The sequence below is a fragment of the Dendropsophus ebraccatus genome, chromosome 5 (genome assembly GCF_027789765.1).
Source record: "Dendropsophus ebraccatus isolate aDenEbr1 chromosome 5, aDenEbr1.pat, whole genome shotgun sequence".
NCBI lineage: Eukaryota > Metazoa > Chordata > Amphibia > Anura > Hylidae > Dendropsophus > Dendropsophus ebraccatus.
The window spans coordinates 50,394,099-50,421,114 of NC_091458.1; the positions used below are offsets into that span (position 1 = coordinate 50,394,099).

Below are 27,016 nucleotides of genomic sequence, written 5' to 3' on the forward strand. Positions count from 1 at the left end.
CCCTGGGGGCACCTCACCTCGCCCCGCTCCTGTCCGTCGCTGTGCCGGCCAGCGCGCGCGTCCCCGCCTCCTAGGGCGTGCGCATGCCGGCTGTCTCAGAGTTAAAGGGGCAGTCCACCCCTAATTGGTTTTTGCACTATAACACTCTCCTATAAATTCCAGCCTGCCCCACCACAGGTGTTGGAGCCTCTACATGCTTCCCATAGCGTTTGGCCCAGCCCCCTGTTGTTACAGTCCTTGTTCTTTGTCCCTAGCCCCTGTCCGCTGCTTAACCCATTGTTCCTGAGCACTGCCTGCCACCTGCGGTTACTCTTCTGCCTACTGCTCCTGCCACGCCTCGCCTGCTGTCACTAGCAACCAAGCCAGGGGTAGCAACCTGGGGGTCGCCTGCCGCAGCAAGCCCATCCCGCGTTGCGGCGGGCTCTGGTGAAAACCAGTGGCCCCTTAGACTCCGCTCCCTGGTGCGGTTAGTGCCATCGCTAGTGATGGTTCAGTGGATCCACGACTCCAGGAGTTACACATATTTATGTTAACAATGGTTTGAATTTTTTACCGGTCATCAGATACAATGAAAGTTATACATGTTACATATCGTCGTAATCGTAACAACTTGAGGAACATATATAACACATCAGTTCTACCCCAGGGCAAACGGCGTAAAAACGAAAAAAACCCAAATAAAAGAAATGCGTTTTTTTCTTCAATTTCACCACACTTTGAATTTTTTCTGGTTTTGCAGTGTACTTTATGAAAAAATTCAGCTTGTCATTGCAAAGTACAATTAGTGGCGCAAAAAAATAAGGGCTTATGTGGGTCTCTAGGTGGAAAAATGCAAGTGCTATGGCCTTTTAAGCACAAGGAGGAAAAAACGAAAACGCAATAATTGAAATTGGCCGGGTCCTCTAAGAGTTAAAGAGGTACATCAGGTTTTCATATTTTTTTTTTATATGGTGCCTGGGCTATATATAAAAAGCCTATTCTCACTTATCACGCTCCCCAGGGGTCCTCCTGTTATGTCTTCAGATCCCCCACTGAACGATCTGCCGGCTACTTTAGCCCACTCAGCCCATCACTGGAGGTGATTGTTCAGAGGGTGACCCAAAGACGTGACAAAGGCCTCATGATGTGAAATTCCCTCATGTCCAACCCCTATGTCCACCAACATCATCTGAGGAGGAGACTTGGGAGATCCTCAAACATCCCCAAAACATACCGATGGCTGAGTTTGGCTATTATGAGTGTAATATGTATAGGGACTATAGATGAGCGGAACTCTGTCCGAACCCAAGCGTGCGGTATTTGATTAGCAGTGGCTGAAGAAGTTGCTCTAGTTGCACATATCTCTAATACAGTCCTTAGTTTCTATATCAAATTAAGCTACAGAAAGTAAACAGTGAAGCAAACCCCAATTCAATTAAATAGTCAATTTTACAAACTATAACTAGTACAAAGAGCGGCTGGCAACATTAGCCAGGTGAAAATAATAACTTCTGACTAAACCATCTCCTCCTCTTATTAGAGAACCAAGCGGACCCGTCCCTGCAATGTGTCAGATATGTTCTCAGCAGAAAAATCTGTTGTAAACACAGTTTGGTGAATGATTTATCAGCTATACACAGTGTAGGCAGCCAAATATGGCCAATAATTTCTTATGATGCAGCTGTCTAGTGTTTCTTTTGGGTTTAGTAAAAAAAAAAAGAAAAATACTGTATGTTTTGAGGCATATACTTTTTGCTTGTTAGGAGGTATTTATTAGGAAGGTAAAGGGGTTATCCAGCATTTTTTCTTTAAAATTAACTGGTTTTAGAAAGTTATTTAATTCTATTTAAAAATCTCAAGTCTTCCAGTACTTATCAGCTGCTGTATGTCATGCAGGAAATGTTGTTTTATTTTACGCCTAACACAGTGCTCTCTGCTGACATCTCTGTCCGAGACAGAAACTGTCCAGAGCAGGAAAAGTTTTCTATGGGGATTAGCTACTGCTCTGGACAGTTCCTCAGACAGAGATGGCAGCAAAGAGAATTGTGTCAGTCTGAAAAGAATACAACCTTTTCTGCAGGACATACAGCAGCTGATATGTAATTTTTAAATAGAAGTAAATTGCAAATCTATATAACTTTCTGAAACCAGTTAATTTTAAAGAAAAAGATTTTCGTTGGATAACCCCTTTAAGGATCGGTCCATATGTAGCCTATATGCTGTGGATTTTCTGCACTGGAAGTTCTGCAGCACCAGTGCAGGTTATCTGCAGAGAAGTAATGACACTATATTGTGAAGATTTTGGAGCTGCTGCTAAATTTCCTAAGCAAATTCCACAACAATAAAATTTTGTTTCGAATTTGTTGATTTTGACTGCAGCATATCCGCAGCATAAATTGTAGTGGCTCTATTGCTGCAATGTTAGAATTATAGTGCACCACAGTAGCCAGGTCATCAGATTTAGGATAGAGGAAAAGCAAGAAGATGGGAGGAATAACTAGGGAACAAGAAAATTATTAATCAAAAAGTAAATAATAAAAAGCTGAAAATAAAGAAAAAAAGGGACCCCCCCTACCCCTTTTCCTACCACTAGCTCCCCCTCCCTATCTATCTGCCTGTGCTTTATACAATACATCTAAACCATGGCAAATAAACCTAATAAAAACTATGCAAACCTATAATTAGGTATATGTGATTCTACCATGTAATGTAATAGTATATAGCAAGGATATCCCATAACATTATGATTGGTGAGAATCTGCCTTCTAGGATGACTGCCAGTCTGCCACATAAAAGGGATGTGGAGCTTTGGGGGAAACATTATTCCCTTTAACGTTTGATTAACTGAAAATGACATTTCTAGATTTCTAGGCACCAAACCCTTTCACTGATCTAAACAGAAGGAGAAAATGATGACAAGTTAACATCACTTTGCATTAGTTTTTCAGTCTATCATTCATTGACGGGCAGAGTGCACAACTGGTGCTGAATAATACTGTACAGATCACTATTTGCTTTATTATTATTATTATTATTATTATTATTATTATTTATCATTATTATTATTTAGCTTTTTTTTTATCATATCCATGCAATGTCATGGAAAGTGTCTGTATGTCTGTAGGACCCAGCATGTCCATGCATACTAATCTCAATGGGGCAGCATGGTATGGCTGTTTTCCCTCTGGCAGTATTGAAAGACAACCTGCTCATCTTACATCCAGTAGACTGTTAAGAAAATACATTATTTTAAAGGAACAGCTTAGATAAAAGTAATACACTGCTGTGCCTAGTGAACATCCTGAGGGGACGATACATGACACCAGAAACCAAGCACTGACCCCTCAAGCCCATCATTAATGTATCAGTGTTCTTTTAAGCAGGTCATGAGTAGTTTCTCATTAAGTCAACCAATTAATCTCCGTTGGGATGTCCCAAATGACCCCATCATGTCCCCCGTCTTATATATATTATATATATAATGACAGAAACACTTTAATATGTTTATAACATTATATTGAGACATTGGTACATCCTGCTTTTAGATCAGCATTGTGTGTGTTAGTTTCCACTGCATCTCCCATCTTACTGCTTGATATAGTTTTTTGCATTGGCCACTTTTTAATGTTTTATTTTTATTCCTGACAAAAATGTGTGCGAACTAATCTAACAGCTTATTTGGTTTTGTACATCCCATAGATAGGACATCACTTCTGTAGTCCTGGATAACCCCTTTAAGTACTGAAATCAAACTAATCTCCCACAGCAGGAAGCAGCTTGCTAGCATTATTACTTGGTACTTAATCATAGCTCTTAGGGTCTATTCATATACAGCAGATTAGTTGCTAACATTTCTGTGACTGTGCCATTCATGTACATGAGGCATGCAGGAAGCGAGAGAATTACCAGAGATGTAACCTGAAGTTCTTGGGCCTGTAACGCCTGGAGTAGTGGATCCACTGGACCGTCACCAGCGATGGCACTAACCTCACCAGGGAGTGGAGTCTAAGGGGCCGCTGGTTTTCACCAGAGCCCGCCGCAAGGCGGGATGGACTTGCTGCGGCAGGCGATCCCCAGGTCGCTACCCCTGGCTTGGTTGCTAGTGACGGCAGGCGAGGCGTGGCAGGAGCAGTAGGCAGGAGATGGTGCTGGCAGAGGTCTGTAGGCGTAACCGCAGGTGACAGGCTGAACACAGGAGCAATAGTGTAACATAGGAGCAGGAACCAGGAACGAGGACTAGGGACCAGGTAGCGGACAAGAATCAGAAACAAGGACTAGGGACCAGGTAGTGGACAGGAATCAGGAACAAGGACTAGGGACCAGGTAGCGGACAGGAATCAGGAACAACAGGGAGCTGGGCCAAACGCTATGGGAAGCATGTAGAGGCTCCAACACCTGTAGTGGGGCAGGGCTGGAATTTATAGGAAGTGATTAGTGCAACTTCCAATTAGGGGCGGACTGGCCCTTTAAATCTGAGACAGCCGGCGCGCGCGTGCCCTAGGAGGCGGGGACGGGAGCGCCGGCCGGCACAGCGGGTGACAGTAGCGGGGCGAGGTAAGGCGCCCCCCGGGGCCGAACTCGTAACAGCGCCGGGTCCCTGCACAGGGACCCCGGCAACTGCATGGAGAGGTCGCGGCGGCCCGGAGCACGGGACGCCGCCGTGGCCGTGACAGTACCCCCCCCTTTGGCCTCCCCCTCTTTCTTGCCTGCAGATGGAGGCAAATCAGTGATGAAGTCCATCCCTATGTGGCGAGGGGATGTGGATTTGCGGATGAAACCCTTCTGTAAGTTCTCCCGGATATAAGAGGACATGGCCTCAGTCTCGGGTATGGAGAGAGGGTACACCCGACCTTGTGGAGGAGAAGTTCCAGGAAGGAGGTCTATGGGACAATCGTACGCCCGATGAGGTGGTAGAGAGTCCGCCTCCGTGGCAGAGAAGGCATCAGGCAAGTCTTGGTATTCCGCCGGTAGGAAGGATAGAGGCCTGGCGGGGTCGGGTGACAACATAGAGTACTTGGGCTGAGGTGACCTCAGACACTGGTTGGAACAGTCCTGACCCCAACTAAGAATCCTCCCAGGATTTTTAAGGAGTCCCAGGAGGGTGGTGGAAGAAGAATGGGGCAGGACGTAAAAGGAGATCATTTCCTGATGTGAAGTGCCCACCTGGAGGACTAGAGGTGCGGTCTGGTAGTGCACATGGTCGGTATGAATCTCGCCCGTGACGAGGAGATAGTCAGGGGTCTGGCTAGTGGGGTCACGGGTAGCCGCCATCTTTGGACCAATGTAGCTGCAATAAAACTGCCTGCTGACCCAGAATTGAGAAAGGCAGTAGTCTGGTGAGTTTGTCCTGAGGGTGTCTGGATGGAGACTGGCACAGACAACCTTGGAGAGGTGGCATTCACACTTAGGGAGACCTCTCCCACCGGACCTAGGTGCTGGCGTTTCCCGGACGCTTGAGGACGTTGGGGACATCTCAGCCGAAAGTGATCCGAACCACCGCAGTAGAGGCAGAGATTCAGCTCCAGACGACGAATTCTTTCATCAGGCGTCAGGTGAGCCCGTTCCACCTGCATAGGAATCTCAGGAGTCGAATGGGACACCGGAACGTCAGGATTCTGGAAGACCGGCGCCAGCTGGTGATTGGCGACGGGACAGGCTTAGTCGCCAATTATGCCAGACCTCCTCCTCTCTCTCAGAAAAACGATTATCGACCCTGGTGGCCAGTAGGATGAGTTCGTTCAGGGAGGTAGGTAGGTCTCGGGCGGAAAGCACTTCTCTCACCCGACTGGACAGGCCCTTCTTGAAGGTGGCTATCAGAGCGGCCTCATTCCAGTCTAATTCTGCCGCCAGGGTGCGGAACTGGATGGCGTAGTCACCAACAGAGGAGCTCCCTTGAGAGAGGTTGAGGAGAGCAGTCTCAGCTGAAGAGGCACGGGCAGGTTCCTCAAAGACGGAGCAAAACTCGGCCAGGAAGGTTCGGAGATTGGCAGCAGCAGGGTCATCTCGGTCCCACAGCGGCGTGGCCCAAGCCAGAGCTCTACCCTCCAATAGGCTGATGATGAAAGCCACTTTAGAGCGCTCGGTGGAAAACTGACTACTTAAAAGTTCAATATGCATGGTGCATTGAGTCAGGAATCCTCTGCACAACTTGGAGTCACCAGCGTATTTGCTTGGGAGAGCCAGTCGAAGTGTTGAAGAAGCAGCAGGAGGTGGTGTGTAAGGCGGCAGTGAGTTGCTGGATCTGCTGCGACTGTTGCTGTATTTGTTGCGCCTGTTGGGCGACCACTCTGGCTACGTCACGGATATCAGGCACCTCGCCGGGATCCATGGTTGGAGCCTACTGTGACGACTGGAGAAGTGGATCCACTGGACCGTCACTAGCGATGGCACTAACCTCACCACGGAGCGGAGTCTAAGGGGCCGCTGGCTTTCACCAGAGCCCGCCGCAAGGCGGGATGGACTTGCTGCGGCAGGCGACCCCCAGGTCGCTACCCCTGGCTTGGTTGCTAGTGACGGCAGGCGAGGCGTGGCAGGAGCAGTAGGCAGGAGATGGTGCTGGCAGAGGTCTGTAGGCGTAACCGCAGGTGACAGGCTGAACACAGGAGCAATAGTGTAACAGAGGAGCAGGAACCAGGAACGAGGACTAGGGACCAGGTAGCGGACAGGAATCAGGAACAAGGACTAGGGACCAGGTAGCGGACAGGAATCAGGAGCAAGGACTAGGGACCAGGTAGCGGACAGGAATCAGGAACAACAGGGAGCTGGGCCAAACGCTATGGGAAGGATGTAGAGGCTCCAACACCTGTAGTGGGGCAGGGCTGGAATTTATAGGAAGTGATTAGTGCAACTTCCAATTAGGGGCGGACTGGCCCTTTAAATCTGAGACAGCCGGCGCACGCGCACCCTAGGAGGCAGGGACGGGAGCGCCGGCCGGCACAGCGGGTGACAGTAGCGGGGCGAGGTAAGGCGCCCCCCGGGGCCGAACTCGTAGCAGCGCCGGGTCCCTGCACATGGACCCCGGCAGCTGCATGGAGAGGTCGCGGCGGCCTGGAGCACGGGCCGCCGCCGCGGCCGTGACAGGGCCAAAATCACTACCAGCCCCCACCGACCATGAGCTACATATAACACTGGTGTGACACAGGGAGAATTACCGTATGTGACAAAGATGTCTCTGGACCCCTAAAGCACCAGAGTCTTATGCAAGAATGTCCTTTGTACCCTTTATATTTTCCTTTATGAAATTTTGGGATGAAGACGTAGATGAAATACAAATAACATGCAAATACAGTAAGCAAATCAGACACTAACATGATGGATACATAGACGACTACAGGTGGAGCCACTCCTATTAAAATAAGCCTAATGTCCATGGCTGTATCATGTCTCTGTCCAGGCCCCTAGATGTAAGCAGCCATTATATATCACTCATAGTAGTTTGCTGTATGTTCTATACATTGCCGCTGCATGTCTCACCATATTACTCACATAAAATAACTACATAATATAGTGATGTGTGATGGCGCAATGGAGGAGTACATGGAAGATCTGTGTAACTTTAGCGTGCTGACATAAGGGATGCATATGGCCTCCATTAGATGACCTAAAAAGCTATTTATTAACATATTTCCTTGTTTCTTAACACTTAAAATACAATGAATTCAGAAAGTTTTCAGATTCTATCACTTTTTCACATTTTGTTATGCTGCAGACTTTTGCCAAAAAAAATAGAGCTCTGTCAGTTTAGAAGGGGACCGTTAGTTAAAGGGGTTGGCCATTTTATAGTGAAATTGTTTAGTGTACAGTATTAGTAAGTGTACTCATTGTATATACTGCCAGCAGCTCCCTGTGTACCTCATAGAGCTAAACTCTGACTCCCCTCCTCCAGACAGGGCTGCCCTGCTCTGTGGTGAGTCTGTCCATAAGATGGCCGACATGGAGGAACATGTGACCATGCCCCGCCCCCCAGTGTCCTGTCCAGTCTCCCTGTCCCAGCATCTGAAAACACCCACTGCCGCTGCCATGCTTCACTGTAGAGATTATATTAGGCAGGCGATGAGCAGTGTCTGTTTTTCTCCAGATAGTTAACCCTTAGATTCTAGGACAAACAGCTTAAAGGGGTAGTTCAGCAAAAAAAAATATATATATTTCAAATCAACTGGTGCCAGAAAGTGGTGTATTTTTTCCAGTCTTAAAAGCAGCAGAGGTTTTCAATGGGGATTTGCTACTGATCTAGACAGTTACTGTCACAGAAAGAGGTGTCAGCAAAGAGCACCATGTCATACTGAAAAGAATACACCATTTCCTGCAGTACATACAGCAGCTGATAAGTACTGGAAGACTTGAGATTTTTTAATAGGAGTAAATTACAAATTTCTGGCACTTTCTGACACCATTTGATTTGAAAGATTTTTTTTTTTTTTGCTGAAGTATTTTTCAGACCAGAGAATCTTGTTTTTCACAGTCAAGGGATCCTTTGGTTGCCTTTTTTGCAAGCTCCAGGTAGGCTTTCATGTGTCTTTTACTGAGGTGACACTTTTTTTTTGTCATTCTGCATATATGGGGTGTAGACTTTCAATGATGTGAATATTATCATCTAGTGACTATGTTCAGATTACATTCTGAGCATGTGACTTTCGTTGTAAACTCAAACATAGATTGCAGCACTTTTGAATCCTAGTGATTGAGTGATTTTTAGAACCGTGCTGAGGAGGGGGAGGATGAAAGAAATAATAGGGACTTACCTCCCCAGCTCCGGCGCTGATGCCGGTATCCTGCATCTACGGTTTCCTGGTTAGAGACTGGGACTTGCGTGTCAGGCTTGCTCAGCCAGTCAGCAGCGAAGGGGGACCCTGCTATGGCTGCTGACTGGCTGAGCAGGCCTGGAACGTCATGTCCCAGGTCCCCTCTTTTACCGAGAAGCGTCCGGGGAACAGAGCTGTGGGATATCGGCACCAGAGCCGGAGCGGGGGAGGTAAGTACATGATATTTCTTAAATTCCTCCCCCTCTGCCAGAAATCCCCCTAGCCTAGAATTCTCAGTTAAATCAACTGGTATTGGCGGCTGTTATTTCCGAATATTGTTATTTGTTAATATGTATAATACGTATAATAAATATGTAGTGTGAACATAGCCTAAAAATTACTTTTGAGGGCATCTTAGGGTTTGTTCACAACTACAACTCCAAATATGCAGAGAAAACTATAGCTCAAACTAAAGGCTGTCGGACATGACGGAATTACAGTACTGCAATAGCGGAGAGAAATGGGTTCCATAACCCCCGCCCGCCCCCTCATGAGGAGCCTTCCAACCCTTGTCATTAATACACAGCGCTCAGTAAATGCTGCTGATGGTTCCATATCACTATACAGAGCTGTAGACAGCAATTGCAATCCTACTATTAAATCACAATCACACTTCTTACATAACATTGGCAATGCTGGCTGGAAGTTGTAAATAATAATAATAATAATAATTTTTATTTATATAGTGCCAACAGATTCCGCAGCACTTTGTAAATGGCCATTCTGAACAATGTAACAACTGACTTGAATGCAGATTACTATAAACTCCACAGCTTCTAGGAACAGGATGACAAATGTGGAGTGAGAGCAGAACCAAATCCCCAGCACAGTAATATAATCCTCCATTTCCGCAGAGTGCCATTACAGCACAGCTACCAGTAGGTGTCGCTGCTGCGGAAAGTCAATGCTCTGATGAGCGGCTGTCCTCTCTATCCCCGAACTATGAGCAGCTCGTCGCGGTGCATGCCGGGAGCACAGAGCAGTAATGGCCGCCACGGAGAAGAGCACTCAGGAGAAGTTACTGTGTGTTCTGGATGACTTGGAGGTTCTGTCCAGGTAGGAGCAGCCGGGGGTTATGTTAGTTAGCCGTCCATGTGTGTATACGTCTGTGTATACCTCGCTGCTGGTTTACTATCTCTGTAGGCTTCATTGTGATAGATGTACCGGGCTGATAGATGGAGCAGAGCTCTCCCTGTCCTGTGCATTACAGAGAATGGGAAGCCGAGATACAAGGAACCATCAGTGGCTACCTGCTGCCCAATGGTGTCTGCCTCCCTAGAGGATCTGCTGCCCATTATTATCCGGTCACTCAGGGTTACGGGAAAGCTGGGTTTTGGCTTTGTTCACACAAGAGTCATGATTTCTGATAGATGGTGACGGATTTCATTCACAGACACTTATCTGTGTATCTGTAAGTCGCTGTTCACACCTGCGTTGTGAATTGCACTAAATTGCCAAAGTAGAGCAGGATGCAATGTTGATTTATCTGATTAACCTCTTCCTGGCCCCTTTACTTTGTTGTTTGCTACCCCCCTCCGCCCCCCCAATATCCTTTCCCTGTAAAGCCCCTATTTCACGGGCCGACTGACAGGAGCAAACGAGCGCTATTTGCGCTCGTTTGCTCCTCGTTCCCTGCTCACTGCTGCCGCTATTCGACGTGAGTCGGGGGGTGGGGGAGCTGCGGGGGGGCTGCCCAGGTGATCGCTGATCGCCCGGGCAGCCCATAGGATACAGCAGCGCCTGCTGCAAACGCTCCTATTCCAAGGAGCAACGGCAGCAGATCGTTGCTGTATCAGTCGTTTGTTTTTCAACATGTTAAAAAACAAACAACTGCAACAATCAGCCGACATGAACGATGTCGGCTGATCGTTGCTGTCAATTCCACGTCCCGATAATCGTTCCGTGGAATAGGGCCATATTACACCAACAGATTATCTGACAGATTTATTTGAGCCAAAGCCAGGAACAGACTATACAGTTTTGTCGCATAAGTTGCACTTTTCTCATCTCCATATATATTTTTTATTATTTGTATGACGCACACAGATTCCGCAGCACTCCACCTATCTGTATGTTTTTGGGTGTGGGAGGAAACCCACGCAAACACGGAGAGAACATACAAACTTTTTGCAGATGTTGTCCTTGGTCGTATTTGAACCCAGGACCCCAGTGCTGCAAGGCTACAGTGCTAACCACTGAGCCACCCTGCTGCCATATAATGTTTCGTGAAACCTAAAATAACAGTGGTGAGGTAAAATTGAGAAAAAAAAATTACTAATTCTGTGGCAGGCTATACAAGCAGATTTGCCTTAAATCATGGACACTGACAGAAACTTGGTAGACCCTATTATAACATGGCACATAATATGGGTCATGTCCCAGCACCAAAACAGCAGTTTTAATGCAGCTCAGTAGGATTTTGGGACCTGTCATGCTGGCTGTGGTTAGGGCAGTATGATCTTGTTGGTGGATTGCCTTTGAGGTGAAATTGAGCTGTTAAAGGAATGAATAAATATATATATAATCCATTCTGGGACTGTGCTTGTAATTCAAATCCACTCTTAAACCAAAGCAAATTTTCCCATAAGAAATCACTGATATGCAGACAATTGGTTCCACACCCCAAAAATAATGATTTATTATTCTGAATAACATGTAGAACAAATGAAACAAACATCCAAAAACAGCAGAATATGTGATATTATAAGTTACTGTACAGTAATGGAGAGGATGGGAAACACAAGGGCGGACAGAGACTGCAGGGAGCATGAAGGAATGAGCAGGGCAGATATGGGCACAGTATAGCAGCACTCTCTGTCCGGGGAGAGAGGGGTTACAGCTATGGTGAGATTACCTCCATAGTCCTGTCCCCTGATGTGAGCCCCAGCCTGAAGTAGATCTGCTATGATTTGGAAGGTGAGGGAGACTTCCTGGGTCAGAGTACAGGGCTGTATACCCCACTATGCAGACCATGCCCCTCCTCCACTTGTGCTCCTACCCAGTACAGGGAGCTCTTAAACCAAGTCTCAATTTTGAAAAACTGTGAGCTCTTAAACCAAGGTACCACTGTGTGTGTGTGTGTGTGTGTGTGTGTGTGTGTGTGTGTGTGTGTGTGTGTGTATATATATAATATATGGAGAGAGAGATAGTGTGTGTGTAATATGCTGTCTGGATGTTAATTTATGTCGCTTTATCTGTTGCATTTGCTCATACAGTTTAGGCATCGTCAGCTGTTTCATTGTAAAATCTCTTTCAGAGAGCTGATAGAATTGTTGGCACTTTCAAGGAGTCAGAAGTTAAGTCAGCCTGGAGAAGAAAATCAAGTGAGTCACTAAAAACAGGTGTAAAAAAGAGTCATAGAGAAAAACCAACAAAAATCTGACATTTGCCCCTTTCTTTCCTTTATTAAAGGTATTCCAAGATTAAAAGTTACCTCACTATTAGCAGCGTAGGGAAAGACCCCACTGATCCTACTGATCGTGAGAATCGAGGTCAATAAACAGAGTGGCAGTGGGTTTTTACTGTCTATTGGACTTCAAAAATCGTAGAGTTTGGTGCTTGGCAATTTACAGAAGTCCTATATAGAATAAATAGAGGTGTCTGAGCATTGCCTGCTGATACTCCATTCACTCTAGGGATAACTGGCCCAACTGGTCAGCTACTTCACCCCTATGCTATGGATACACAGTAACTTTTAATCTTGGGATAATTCCTTTAAAGGGAAAGTAATCTTGTTAAATCCTATGCTTTATTATGTAAATTATGTGGCTTCATGCACTGGGGGTGAGGCTATGATCTGTGTTCTGTGATCACGGTCTGTGCAAGGAAGATGTTCTATGGACCGGAATGTGGAACCCCCAGCATCATTATGAAGCCATGAGCTCCAAAACTGTTCATTCTGTGCGCTACTCATGTCAGTACAGTAGCACAAAGATATAACTCTCTTGGAGCTCATGGCATCATCGTGAATGATAATGCTGGGAGGTCCGATGTCCGGTCAATTATATACAGTATGGGACAGTATTAGGGATTTGTGAATAGGGCCTAAGGCATACATGTGTACCATTCAGTGGAATAGCTAACCTTGTAATTCATGTGCTGGGTCCATCGGAAAGGAAGCTGCTTTTCTTTTCTTGAAACTAAGGAAGGTTACTCTCTTTATCATAAGATAACCCCTTTAAAGTGTTGCTGTTTTGCTAAACTTTTGACATGTCATAGAGACATGTCAAAAGTTTTGATCAGTCTGGATCTGAGGGCTCACACCTGTACCATTCGGGAGAATGAGCCGGGAGAGGACCGCATGGCAGCATGTCATCTCCCCGTTGTGTGTAAGAAAAAAAGAGAAGCGCTCCATAGACTTACATTATGAGCCCGGAGTCTATGGAGCGGGGAGTGAACCGTTCTGCAGCGCATCCTCTCCCCACTTGTTCTCCTGATCGATACGGGTCTGAACACTCAGACCCAGACCGATCAAAACTTTTTGCAAAATGACAGGTATACTTTGAATCTCACTTTTATATATTTTGTTTGAAAATCCCAACACAAATGTTGGAAAGTTAATTGCTTCTTTCTTTGATGATACCATAGTGGTTTTGGATCATGACATACATCTCATCATGATGATAATGGAATATGTAACCATAGCCATGTACAGTAAATGGCATTAATAGGAGTGATTACTCCTGTGATAAATAACTCACTTTGGTTTTCTACCATTTCAGATTTTAGAGTTGTTAATTCAGAAGGATGGAGAGTTCCAGGAGCTCATGAAGGTGGCTTTCAGTCAGGGTAAAGTTCACCAGGAAATGCAGCTACTTGAAAAGGAAGTTGAGAAAAGGGATAGTGATATCCAGCAGCTGCAAAAACAGCTAAAGGAGGCTGAACACATCCTGGTAAGCGTCTCAAACATACAAGTCTCCCTTACACACCTGAGGAACGTAACTGTTGGAAGTCCAGCTCTTCATAGGCACATGACTTTCGGCAGTGTCTTCTACAGTAATAGGGGAATGGGGCTGTAAGTGCCTTAGCATCACTTGTGATAAGCAGCTGTTGTGTAGACAACGAACATTGCTATCCTATCTGGGAAAAGAAGTGTCACCATGGCTGGGAAGGAATCTAGCAGAGCTGCATAACATTACCTCTATAACACTGGATGTGTTATGTCTGATTAAGTGTCTGTGGAATGTGTTGCTGCTTGCTATTCCATTACAAGTATGGCCAGATTCACATGTTCCGTCTATACTGTCCAGAAGCGGACTGTATGCCACCAACGTCATTGGGATGCATTGAGCTCCAAAACACAACAGTGTCAGTACTGTAGCGTGGAGCAGTAAACAATGTGATAGAGATGCCCAATGCAGCTTCCAAAAGCATATGTGTATATATCCTTTAGTGCCGTGTTATTACAAAACATTTGTTTGGGAACTTGAAAAATTTCATTTTTTCCTTCCTTAGGCAACTGCAGTTTACCAGGCAAAGGAAAAACTGAAATCAATTGATAAAGCAAGAAAAGGTCAGTCTACAAACTTTTACATCACAAAACATTTACCAGAATCATGGACTTCACACAAGAGGATGTGAGGGTTGACTGTTACTGTTATATTCCACAAACAATTGCTCACTATACAGAACACTATGGTTAATTTATTGTATGTACACTTTGCATTGTAACCAATTCATTGGAAACGTGAGGGTCAGCAGTTTTAAGCCTTTACAAATGATGACAGCAGAAGTAGATGTTAGGGAGGTGTCCAGGAGGCAGGCTTTTCTTGTTACAAGAATAAGGCCTCATTCACATAGGAACGAATAGAGCCGAGGGTCACATGCCCGTACACCCTCTTTAAGGCCAAGTTTTTCTTTCTCTTAAAGCATAGTTTTAGCTTTATAGTTAAATCCGCAAGATAGAAGATCACTGTCAGATTGTGAGAGGTCTGAATATAAATTTATATCGGTTTGCATGAATCAACTAATTATTGATAAGTTTCATGTCAGAATTGATGACGACTAATAAATCATCCTGAAGCTTCATATACTTGTGATAATTAATATAGTAGATACAAGCTGCATTCTAGTATTCTATTTTAACTTTACGTGTAAAAAAATTGGAAAAGTGTTTTCCATAAAGAGGAGGCCACTATCTTAGCTTAAAGTGATCTGTATCGTAAGCCGTTCTTATTTATCAGAGCGGCATTCTCTCATGTGATTTACGAGTGCCCATTTAAATTTTCTATTTTTATACATTACAACCAATACATCTGTATTGTGATTTTTGAAGCAAGCTTTACACATTTTGTTTTGTCATTTGAAGGTTCCATCTCATCTGAAGAATTGATCAAGTATGCTCATCGGATTAGTGCAAGTAATGCAGTGTGTGCTCCTTTAACATGGGTTCCAGGTAACCATATTCTTATTTTTATTCTGTATATTTAAAATCTGGATCTCGCATAAATAAATTAGTGTCATTCTCATTAATTTTATCTTGAGTGCTCAGACCCCACCAGTCTTGTGTTTATGTGCTTCACTCCCCACCTTGGTTCAATCTCCTTCTCACTGCATGAGGTGAAATCCATTATAAATTCATGGAGTTTGTCTCATGCAATAAGATGGCAAAGGCAGTGAGTCAGAGAGTGAAGAGTATAACCGAACACTTCTCCACGCTCGTTTTAGAGATCAATAAGGATCTGAGCAAACATACCCAGACCAATCACAATCTTGGTCAGCATTTCTTTACAAAACAACCACCGAATACTTTGGCTTTCCTTCAGCTTCTGTTATCCTTTTCACACTTTTATTGAAAGGTGTTTATCTTTAATAGACTCTTCTCCTTTATATGCTCCACGGAGCACACATCTAGATTACATGTTATCAAGCCCTGATCAATAGGGCCGTTAACTTTTAAGATTGCAACAACAAAAAATATCTATAAAGCCATATAGAATAAGATAAGCAATCTTCTTGATTGTTACAGGGGATCCTCGTCGACCTTACCCCACAGATCTTGAAATGAGGAGTGGCTTGTTGGGACAGATGAGTAACCTCCCGACTAATGGTGTCAATGGTCATTTACCAGGGGATGCTTTGGCTGCTGGCAGACTTCCAGGTAATTTTGTCCTTTTTTTTTTTACAAAAGAACTTTTTTCTTTCTGAATGTTGGTTGCTTTTTTTTTCTTCTAAAAACATTGATAACTTACAAATGGGAAAGGTTCTATATGGTCATACTCGTCTGTAATCCTTAACCTCACTGATCAGATATTGATGGTCTATCCTGATGATGGGTCATCAGTAAAGTTTGGCCCTTTTTAAAGATGGTGACTACCACCTATTTTTAATGTTAATGAATAAGCAGTTTTGACAAACCCGATATGTTACTATATGAATTCATAGGAAAGAATTCTAAAGTAATAACCTACAGCATAGATTTAACCTCTTAAGGACATATGACGTACCGGTACGTCATATGTCTGCACTTGCCGCGATCCCGGGTGCCGCGAGTCGCCCGGGACCGCTGCTATTAGCGGGCACGGTCTGATCGCCGTGCCCGCTAATTAGCTAATCGGAGGCAGCTGTCAAAGTTGACAGCTGCCTCCGATTACCGGAGGCAACGTTTCCCTGGTGTCTAGTGGGGGAGATCGCTCCTCCGGGACCTTGTCCCGGAGGAGCGATCTCCGTTACTGATGCCGGCCGGGGACACGTCCAAGATGGCGCCGTCCTCGGCTCGGCACTCGTTCGTTTTCGGCTGCAGCAGCCGAAAGCAAACGAGTGCCGATCTCATGGATCTCTGCAGCATATCTATGCTGCAGAGATCTCAATGAGAGATCACAGTGTATATACTAGAAGTCCCCTAGGGGGGCTTCTAGTATATGTGTAAAAAAATAAAATAAAGTGTTGTTAATAGTAAAAAGCCCCCTCCCCTAATAAAAGTCTGAATCACCCCCCTTTTCCCAGGTTTTAAATAAAAGTAAACAAATAAATAAATAAATAAATAAACATGTTTGGTATCGCCGCGTGCGTAATCGCCCGAACTATTAATTAATCACATTCCTGATCTCGTACGGTAAACAGCGTCAGCGCAAAAAAATCCCAAAGTGCAAAATTGCGCATTTTTGGTCGCATAAAATCCAGAAAAAATGTAATAAAAAGCGATCAAAAAGACGTATATGGGCAATCAAGGTACCGATAGAAAGATTACATCATGGCGCAAAAAATTACACCTCGCACAGCCCCATAGACCAAAGGATAAAAGCGCTATAAGCCTGGGAATGGAGCGATTTTAAGGAACGTATATTGGTTAACAATGGTTTGAATTTTTTACAGGCCATCAGATACAATATAAGTTATACATGTTATATATCGTTTTAATCGTAACAACTTGAGGAACATGCATAACAAGTCAGTTTTACCCCAGGGCGAATGGCGTAAAAACACATTTCCCCCAAATAAAAGAAATTCGTTTTTTTTTTTTCAATTTCACCACACTTTGAATTTTTTTCTGGTTTCGCAGTGTACTTTATGCAAAAATTCAGCCTGTAATTGCAAAGTACAATTAGTGACGCAAAAAATAAGGGGTCATGTGGGTTTCTAGGTGGAAAAATGCAAGTGCTATGACCTTTTAAACACAAGGAGGAAAACCGAAAACGTAAAAACGAAAATGGGCCATGTCCTTAAAGGGTTAAAGTGACTGTCATCCCCTTTCTGTGTGAGGACTTCCCTATACAGCTGTAAAGCCTAAATTCTGCACTTTTCATACTTTATAATAGATTTCTTGGAGCTTGGTCCAGTGAAAGATGCTTTTTATCAGTGATGGATTGTGCAACCTGGGCGGGGCTTCACAGGCGCTGCACCACTTCACTTACATCTGCATCATAGGCCCCCCCCCCCCTTCATGACTTTATCAGCATGTAGGCATCACCCAATCGACAGCCATTGGAATGGGCTGGCCTAGAAGTCTAGGCCCCACCCCTCTAGGTTGTCCCAATGGCCATAGAGGGGGGGACGACATAGACACCAATGACATCACGGAGGGGCAGGGCCTACGGTGCTGATGTGAACTGGGCAAAGTGGCACAGCGGCTGTAAAGCCCTGTCCAGGTGGCACAATCCAGCAAGAATAAATAGCATTTTTCACTGAACCAAGCACCAAGAAATAAGGTATGAAAACTGCAGAATTTAGGTTTTACAGCTGTGTAGAGATGTCATCATACAGAAAGAGGGTGACAGTATCACTTTAAGGGTAACTATAGCTTGCAAGTAGATCCAATTAAAAGGTTGAGGGGTGAGCGTGAAATATTTGGTTGATTATCCAGGATTAGAAAATTATAATAGCTTTCTACCATAAACAGCACCACACCTGTGTCTGAGGCTGTATGTGGTGTTAAAACTGCTACAAATACTTTAGTGGAACTGAGCTGCTAAACCACAATCAAGAGGACAATAATGGTGTTAAAAGCTCTTTTTCTAATCCTGGATTACACCTTTTAGCATGGAAAGTCTTTATTTAACCCCTTCTCCCAATATGACGTCCAGGGACGTCATGAAAAGCAGTGCCAGAACGCATCATGACGTCCCTGGACGTCATGCCTTCTCTGCCTCTCCCCACTGTCCATATCTGAGATCGGGCAGCAGGAGGAGGTTGTATTACACAGCCTCCTCCTGCTGCCACTGCCCGGAGGGGAGCCATGCTCCCCCCGGGCAGTTAACCCCATAGACGCCGCGGTCGATGTGACCGCAGCGTCTATGGGGAGATCTGATGTCTCTTGTCGATCGGGCGGCGGGAGGAGGCTGCAGCACAATGCCTCCTTCCGCCGTCACTGTTGTAATCCTTCTTCTCGCCCTGATCCAGCCACCCCCAGGTCTCCCCGCTGCCCCGATCCACCTCCGACCGTCCCCCGCCCGCCCTGATCCACCTCTCCACGTCCCCCGCCTGGCCCAATCCACCTCTCTACGTCCCCCGCCCGCCCCGATTCAGCTCTTCCGTCCCCCTCCCGCCCCGATTCAGCTCCTCCATCCGTGCCCACCCCGATCCAGCTCCCCCCCGTGCCCCCCAAATTCAGCTCCCCCCCCCCCCCGCCTAACGATCAGGCCCCTGCACTGATTGTTTGAATCAGCTGCAGGGACCTGATCGTTTGAATGAATGTCAGTGTGTAACACTGACCTTCATTCACTATATAATGCATTACAGCACAGCTTATGTGCAAAAGTAAAAAAAAAAAAAAAAAAACACACACACAAAAAATAAATAATTAAAACAAATAAATAAATTGAAATAAATATACACATTCCCCATCCCCCTTTATAAATGATCCCCTATGAATAAGATACACATATTTGGTATCGCCGCATCCGTAATGACCCAGGCTATTAACCCGTTACATTAATTATACCGCCTGATTAACACCATTCAAAAAATAAATAAAAACTAACCAAAATGACAATTTTTTTGTTAATCCCTCCCCCTAAAAACTATAGATAAAAGCGATCAAAACGTCCCATGTACCCAAAACGTGTACCACTATAAATGTCAGCTTATGCCGCAAAAAAAAGCCCTTACATAACTCCATTGGCGAAAAAATACAAATTTTGCTGCTCTTACAATATGCAAGACAAAACAGTTTTTATAGTGTAAATGCCATGAACTATAACAAAAGCTATATAAAATGGATATCACTGTAATCGTACCGACCTGACGAATAACGTTAACATGTCATATGTGACGTATAATAAACAGCGTACAAAAAAATGATGAAAAACAGCTGCTAAATTGTGTTTTTTTATTCGTACCACCTCATAAAAATTTAATAGAAAATGATCAGGGTGTCACATGTCCCCCAGAATGGTACAGATGGAAACGTCAACTTGTCTTACACAAATATTTTGGCACTGCAAGGCCTCAGTGACATGGTATAATGGCTAAAAAAAACCTGAAATAAAAAAAAGTCCCCAAAATTCCCCAGGTCTCTGTCATGTCTGCGGCCTGTGGTTGAGTCAGGTGACGCACTGCGGCCACATATGGGGGATTTCTAGAAACATTGGAATAAGGGGAATAAATATTGAGTTCCATTTCTCAGTTAGTATTTGCAATGTTAGAGGAAAAAATTAATTAAAATGGAATATCTGCCCAAAAAAATGAAAATTTTAAATTTCTCCTCCAACTTGCTTAAATTTCTACGAAACACCTAAAGGGTTAATACACTTATGAAATGTTACTTTGAATACTTTGAGGGGTGCAGTTTTTACAGTGGTGGGATTTATGGGGGTAACTAACATACAGGCCCCACAAATCCACTTCAGAACTGAACTGGTCCCTAATAAAATCTGAATTTGAAATTTTCCTGAAAATTAGAAAAATCGCTGCAAAATTTCGAAGCCCTCTAACATTCTAACAAGTAAAAGGACCTTCACCAAATGACGTCACCATAAAGTAGACATGTTGTAGATGTTGCATTAACGATTAGTTCATGTGGCAAAACGAGAATTTTGAATATAAAGGATTGTAAAATTTTCAAACTTTTTTGCGCAAATGTAGTTTTTGCAAAAAACTACTGAGTGTATCAACCAAAGTATACCGCTAACATAAAGAGAAATATGTCACAAAAAAACAATCTCAGAATAACCGCGATAGTCAAAAGCATCGCAAAGTTATCACTACATAAATAGAGACAGGTCAGATTTACAAAATAAGCCCTGGTCATTGAGGCCAAAACAGGCTGCAGAGGCAAGGGGTTAAGGCCTGGTAGAGATGCTTATAACGCTTGTCATACTCTGCATGTGATTTTTATATCTGCCTTTTTGTACTTTTCAGATGTCCTGGCTCCACAATATCCATGGCAATCTAATGATATTTCAATGAATATGCTACCTCCAAACCACAGCAATGACTTCTTAATGGAATCCTTAGGGCCTAACAAAGAAAATGAAGATGATGTGGAAGTAATGTCGACAGATTCCTCCAGTAGTAGCAGTGACTCTGACTAATAATTCATTGCTGTGAACAGTTTATTTATTGTCTGGCTCTGGAAGAGAAACACGGAAGACAAACATCCCTCATGTGATGATGTATCTAGCATCTGGACTCTTTCCTACATACCTATACACTAATTATGTGCCCATTCATGGTATCATCAGAGAATGCTGGTATAGTCATAGAGACAGAGCCGTATCTCTTCTGCAGTATGTAGTGCCAGTAAATATTGACTCATAGTTTAAGCATCTATGTCAAACTCTTCTACATTATTGCAGATGTTACCCACTATATTTTTTGTATCTGTTGGAGCCACTGGTTGTATATAGATTTATTTGCATGTCCTTGTGTATGTATATATGTTTTTTGTGCAGAGATATGCGTATATGCTAAAATGTATATAAAGAAAATGCTAGCATTTCGTACCTTTTTCTATTGGAAACTATAATAGAAGAATTAGTTATTTCATTAAAAAAAAAAAACTTTTTCAGCTTTTCAGTCTTTTACCTACTTTAGTAACTATCATTACATCTTCACTCTAGAGTCTCTATTCTATTGTAATGTTATACAATATTAGGCTATGTTCTTTTTTTAAATCAAATCCCTTTTTATTGAAAAGTAGTTTTTTTTCCCCAAACAAATTATCTCCCAGTGCAAACAAAACACCCCAAGAGGGCATACACTCTATCCCATGCCCACCCCACCCCCGAACCTTCCATCTCCAAAAATCAAGGTAAACAAGCATGAAAAGCAACACTCTAATAACAATCAAATTTCTGTACATTATAAATGTTGTCTGGTAACCAAAGGAGAAAGTCCAGGCTGGGACCAGTATAGTGCCTACTGACAAATAACGACTGAAAGGCAAAAAGAACACAGATAATCATTACAGCGTGCAGGTAACATGGCTCATGTGCTGGAACCCGGGGATGGTCAGGAGTAGCCATCCATTTACCCCAAAGCTTGTCAAATTTCTTGGTGGCTTTTCGTTTCACATATGCATACTTCTCCATACCAATCAGCCAATTAACCTTTCCCACAAATTCCGCTACCGAGGGTGGGACCTCATCAAGCCAGTGCTGAGCAATAAGTTTATGTGCCATAAATAAAATAGATCTACATATCCCAATATATAAACCAGTGGAGATTGCTGCAATTCCACTGAATAGGCTTTACGTATAGCTGACGCCACACCTCTCCAATAGCGAAATAACTTGGGACAGCGCCAGAACATGTGTAAGAGACCCCCCCCCCTCTCATGGACATGACATCATGGGCGTGTCCCGGACATTGGTACGGAAAAGAAACTGGTGTTGTTCCCCCACGGATAGTTTAGGCGTCATTTCTAGTATTTCCTTCCATTGACCTTCCTCTATAGGACCAGTGTCCGCCTCCCATTTTTCCCTCAATGTGAGTGGAAGCCTGTCCAGAAGTTAGGCTATGTTCACATTACGTAAAAACAGCGGACATTGCAAACTATGGCTGTGTCAAACAGAGTCAGTGTTTTACATGTTCCTGTTGCCGATACTGCCATATCGGCTGCAGGAACATTATTAAATACATTGAATTATGCTAGCTGTATGGGTACAACTGAGAATCAATTAAGCATTTATTCTCAGTCACGCTATGACCCGAAGACGGCCACACTGTGTGGAAACAACGGTCAGGAAATAATTCACAGGTCAATTATTTGTGCGGCCGTATTGAACAATGGCCGTTTTAATTGATTTCAATGGGGAACATTTTTTAATGACAAGAACGACCGTTTGGCATTAACAGCAGTTCTTGTCATAAATACGTGAACATACTTGTGAACATAGCCTTAGGCCGCATGCACACATTTGTTAAATTTATCTTGATCAGGAAATTTCTGAACTCATAGGCTTCTATTGGACATGCACACCCTACGTTTTTTTTTTTTTTTTTCTATGAAGGGTGTCTGCTCACAGAAATAGGTCAGGAAATTATAGAACTTGTCTGGAATGCTTGGGAGCCATGGACGTCTTTTGGGAGCATCTAGAATTCTTGACAGCTCTGGATGCCCATCTGGAATTCTGAATGCATTGCTAGGCATCCCGGCAAGGTACCAGTGGGTGCTGCGTGTCGCCTATTAACTGTATGCGCTCCTGATCAGGTGCACATGCAGTAAATTTTAGCACTGTGATTGACAGGGGGGAGGTCCTAATGGCTCACAGAGCAGGAAGGGAGAGGAGAAGCTGGAGGAGAGCAGTGCTGCAGCCGTGCAGCAAGTGAGTATGGCTTTTTTTGTTTTTTTCTTTTCAGTTTTTACTGTCAAGAAATCCTGATGGTTTCCTGAAGTACTTCCTAATTTATATTTCCTGACAGTAAAAACTGACACAGACGTGTGCAGTAGGCCTTACTATTCAGTACATTTACAACAATATTTAAACCTAAACCATTGTTCAGGCAACCTGACTTGTCAGTCAGGTAGTTGGAGGCCTATTAGCCGTATACAAGATGTTGTAAATTGCAGCTGTCCGGCTACAGCTGAGGAATATACGGTGCTCAGGAACTCTTTGGACCTGAGTGGACGGAACTGACAGCTGCAGAATTCCAGTCTGATGGCATTATTGCATTGAATACAAAGTCACACTGGCTGTCTGCCATATCTGTCAAGCCCCTGGTCGTGTCCAAAGTAGAACGTGACTTGCATGTTACACGATATCTCTACCGCTTTTTTGTACTGAAAAGAAGTGTTGTAAGTGAATCAGAAACTGCAATATGCTGAGTCTTATGGAAGAAATAGATTAGAGAACGGAAGCACTACCTGTGTGTTGGTGGTAATACAGGTTTTGGTGATGAGCCAAATTATACTAATAATTAGGGCACCTATTAACAGACTTGATGTTTCTTTTTTGTGGGTTTCCTTACGGTACTTCAGCTTCCTCCCATACTATTCTTTACTGAGACACACTGCCTCCCTAGACCTACATTGAAAGCCTCTCACTGACAAAGCAAGAACCCCAAAACAGCTGTCTACAGATGGTTGACTCCCCCTTTGGAGCAGATTCCGGCTTGACATACTATCCTTAAAGAGAACGTGTCACCTAAATTTTCTTTTACTGATGCTAAAACTTTTTTTTTTTTAATTCTACTCTGTTTCTTGTTTCTGACTTAGTCGTTTCTCACTTTGTACATTGTTATGGGGGCTGCCATATTGCCTGGGCTGTTCTTTTTTTTTTTTTTAACTGTAATTTTTATTATTATTAGAATTTTATAAAACAGAGAAACGTGTAACAACAAGCTATGAAGCCAAAAACAGATGACTATACAGTATGACATATGTAAGCATTGAGCTCCCAAAGGAGGTCGCAGAGCACGTGGCGGGCAGAGAACACATATTTCTTTCAGAAAAGCTCTCATAGAAACACTGAAATATTGTGGGAAAGTGAACCAAAATAAACAATCTCCGAGCCTGCACAAGTATTGCGAAATCAGTTACTGAAGTCACACCAAAAATATAAGAAAACCAGAAGAAAACACATAGCTGGAGACCAATCGACAGGAGACACAAAGAAAAAAGAAAAGGGTGGACAGACAGGACAAGTGAAGACAGGAGGGAGGGGGGGGGGGGGGGGGGAGAGGGAAGGTAAGGCAGCGGTCCAGACTTCTCAGGCATATCCTTGCTGTGTACAATAGGCGTCCCATGGGGACCATACTGCTTCAAAGGTATCTAGGCGGTTTGCCAATGAGGCCGTGAGATAGGCCTGGGCTGTTCTTAACAGCATTTAGTGACATACTTTACAGCAAGACTCATGGACATAGATAACAATAGACAGACTCTGTCATTTGCAAATGACTGTTTTCCAATCATACATAGGATTCTTATTTTAGGTCATCAACAAAAGACTGATACATTTTATATTGCTTCTCCCCCTTCCAAAGAAATATCAAATTAATAAAAATTAGATGTTAACAGAAAGCCCATCTAATATAGTGACATTTGTATGCCAAGATGGAAAACATAAAAGTATATACTCTTTAAGATTAAAATATGTTTTGGCTTAAAGGGGTTAAACCTAGAGAATGGATTATGGGATTACTTCTCAGATAAGGCTATATTTTAAGGTGGCACTATCATTAAAAAAAACATCAGGCATCAATATCTAACGTATTTGTAATTCACTTCAAAAAAAAATTTCCTGTGAAATTGAAAAGTTCTATCATTGGCCACTAGGTGTCGCCCCTGTGCCTCTTGTCCTGTTCTGTGTAAATTTCCAGTCCAGCGTCCAGAGAAAATCTATAAAGAAATTCCATCTGAATGTGGCCTAACGTTCATGTAAATCATTTCACATTTTAAACAACATGTTATCACTTGGTATAATAGCAGAACATTTTGTTTCCTTCTTAAGTAGTTAGGTGGATTCAGAGGAGATAACAATTTTCATATTTGCATTTCGGATGTCCAGTGCCCAATGACATGGAGTTATTTCTGGCTATTTTGGTACAACATTCTTCTTGGATAGATCCTTTACATTAAAGTGGTTATCCAGTGCTGCAAAAACATGGCCACTTTCTTTCAGAGACAACACGACTCTTGTCTCCAGTTCAGGTGCGGTTTGCAATTAAGCTCCATTCACTTCAATGGAACTGAGCAGCAAAACCCCGCCAAAGCTGGAGACAAGAGCCTTGCTTTCTCTGGAAGAAAGTGGCCATGTTTTTGTAGCACTGGATAACCCCTTTAAAGGGGTTATCCAGCGCTACAAAAACATGGCCTCTTTTGCCCCTCTCTTGTCTCCAGTTCAGAAGTCATTTGCAGTTAAGCTCCATTTACTTCAATGGAACTGAGTTTTAAACCCCAACCAATCTGGAGACAAGAGTGGGGAAAAGTGGCCTTGTTTTTATAGCGCTGGATAACCCCTTTAAGGTTAGACAAGTGGTAACATTCATTCCAAAATATACAACAGACACAAAAGAGAAACAGACACATGACCAATATGTCCATTCTGAATATATGACCAGGAAGCTGATTGGCTGCAGAGGTCATGTGACTGGCAGCTATTACCTAATAACTGTTACCTACATAGAATGTGCCAGAACCAACTAACTGCCACCATCAGGAGATGTGCAGACTGCTGAAGCCTAATCATCCCAGGAGCATGTCCTCAGCCTAAGTTCACACTGCATTCTTCCTGTTTGTTTAATGTATCCGTTTTATGGAAAAAAATAAAATAATAAACACTAAAAACAAAACAGATGGCAGGTGTATCTGTAGTTGTATGTCATCCTGCAGGATCTGTTTTCCATTGACTTACGTTATTAAAAAAAAAAAAAAAAAAAAACGCTTTTGGGAGCGGTATCGTTCTTAGGCTATGTTCACACTTCGTAAAAGTACGGCCGTAGTTGCCATCAGCAACAACGGCCGTACTTTGTATGGTGTGGAACACTACCTTATCTGCTATGGGATCCCGGCCGGAGCCGCTCGCTTCATTGTGTGAATTGACAGGTCTTGAATTGCGGCCACAGAAAGACATGTCACTTCACACAATGAAGCGAGCGGCTCCGGCCACAAGCTTCATTGTGTGCTGTATGAAGTTCTGATGCGGGCTTGCGCTGATGAACACTGTGGCCAGAAAGATGATCTTTGCAGAGACCGGCCATTCCGTGACCCGGCCGGGTCACGCAACGGCCGGTCTCTTATGTAGTGGGCACATAGCCTAAAGATGGGAATGCACACTTAGAAACGGTTCACTTACACTTTGTGAGCGGTAACCCCTCACCAGTTCTCAAATAACAACACCCAAACAATTCTTTCATGCTCAGGTTCGCTGCAATCCCTCCAGGTGATCCCCTGCACCACCGACCTCAAAACAATCACAAAGTCAGAAAAAGTGGGGAAGGATCCATATCCATGCATAATATTGTAGAGGTATTATAGATACATTTCGGAGGGGAGATTTGAACCAACTCCCCCCAAAGCCAGGATCGCATATAGTTTTCTATGGCAGTTTACTAGTCACCGTACCAGCAGATATCCAGGGACTCCTGTTGGCTCATCCGAAGTTTCCATTCCCACAACTGTAAGTACTACAAGGTTTAACTACAACAAACTGCTTTTATTGAAGGACCTTGAATAAAATGTTTGTTGTAGTTAAACCTGGCTGGCCGTAGTATGGATCGCAGTTATGGCACGGATCACCATTCACCTATGGTCTGTGCAATTGTGGAAGGCTATGGATGCACATTAAGGCTATGTTCACACTACGTAAAAGTACGGCCGTTGTTGCTGATGGCAACAACGGCCGTACTTTTACCGCGGT

At 43.7% G+C, this 27,016-nt stretch overlaps 1 protein-coding gene across 1 annotated transcript; it reads left to right on the plus strand.

Moving 5' to 3' along the window:
- Positions 1-9,750: 9,750 nt before the first annotated feature.
- On the plus strand, positions 9,751-21,170 carry MED4 (mediator complex subunit 4). The gene is made up of 7 exons (XM_069972154.1): positions 9,751-9,836; positions 12,037-12,103; positions 13,502-13,672; positions 14,235-14,292; positions 15,088-15,174; positions 15,748-15,879; positions 20,577-21,170. The coding sequence occupies exons 1-7, from the start codon at positions 9,766-9,768 to the stop codon at positions 20,747-20,749; spliced, it is 759 nt and encodes a 252-aa protein (XP_069828255.1). The 5' UTR covers positions 9,751-9,765; the 3' UTR covers positions 20,750-21,170.
- The last annotated feature ends 5,846 nt before the right edge of the window (positions 21,171-27,016 follow it).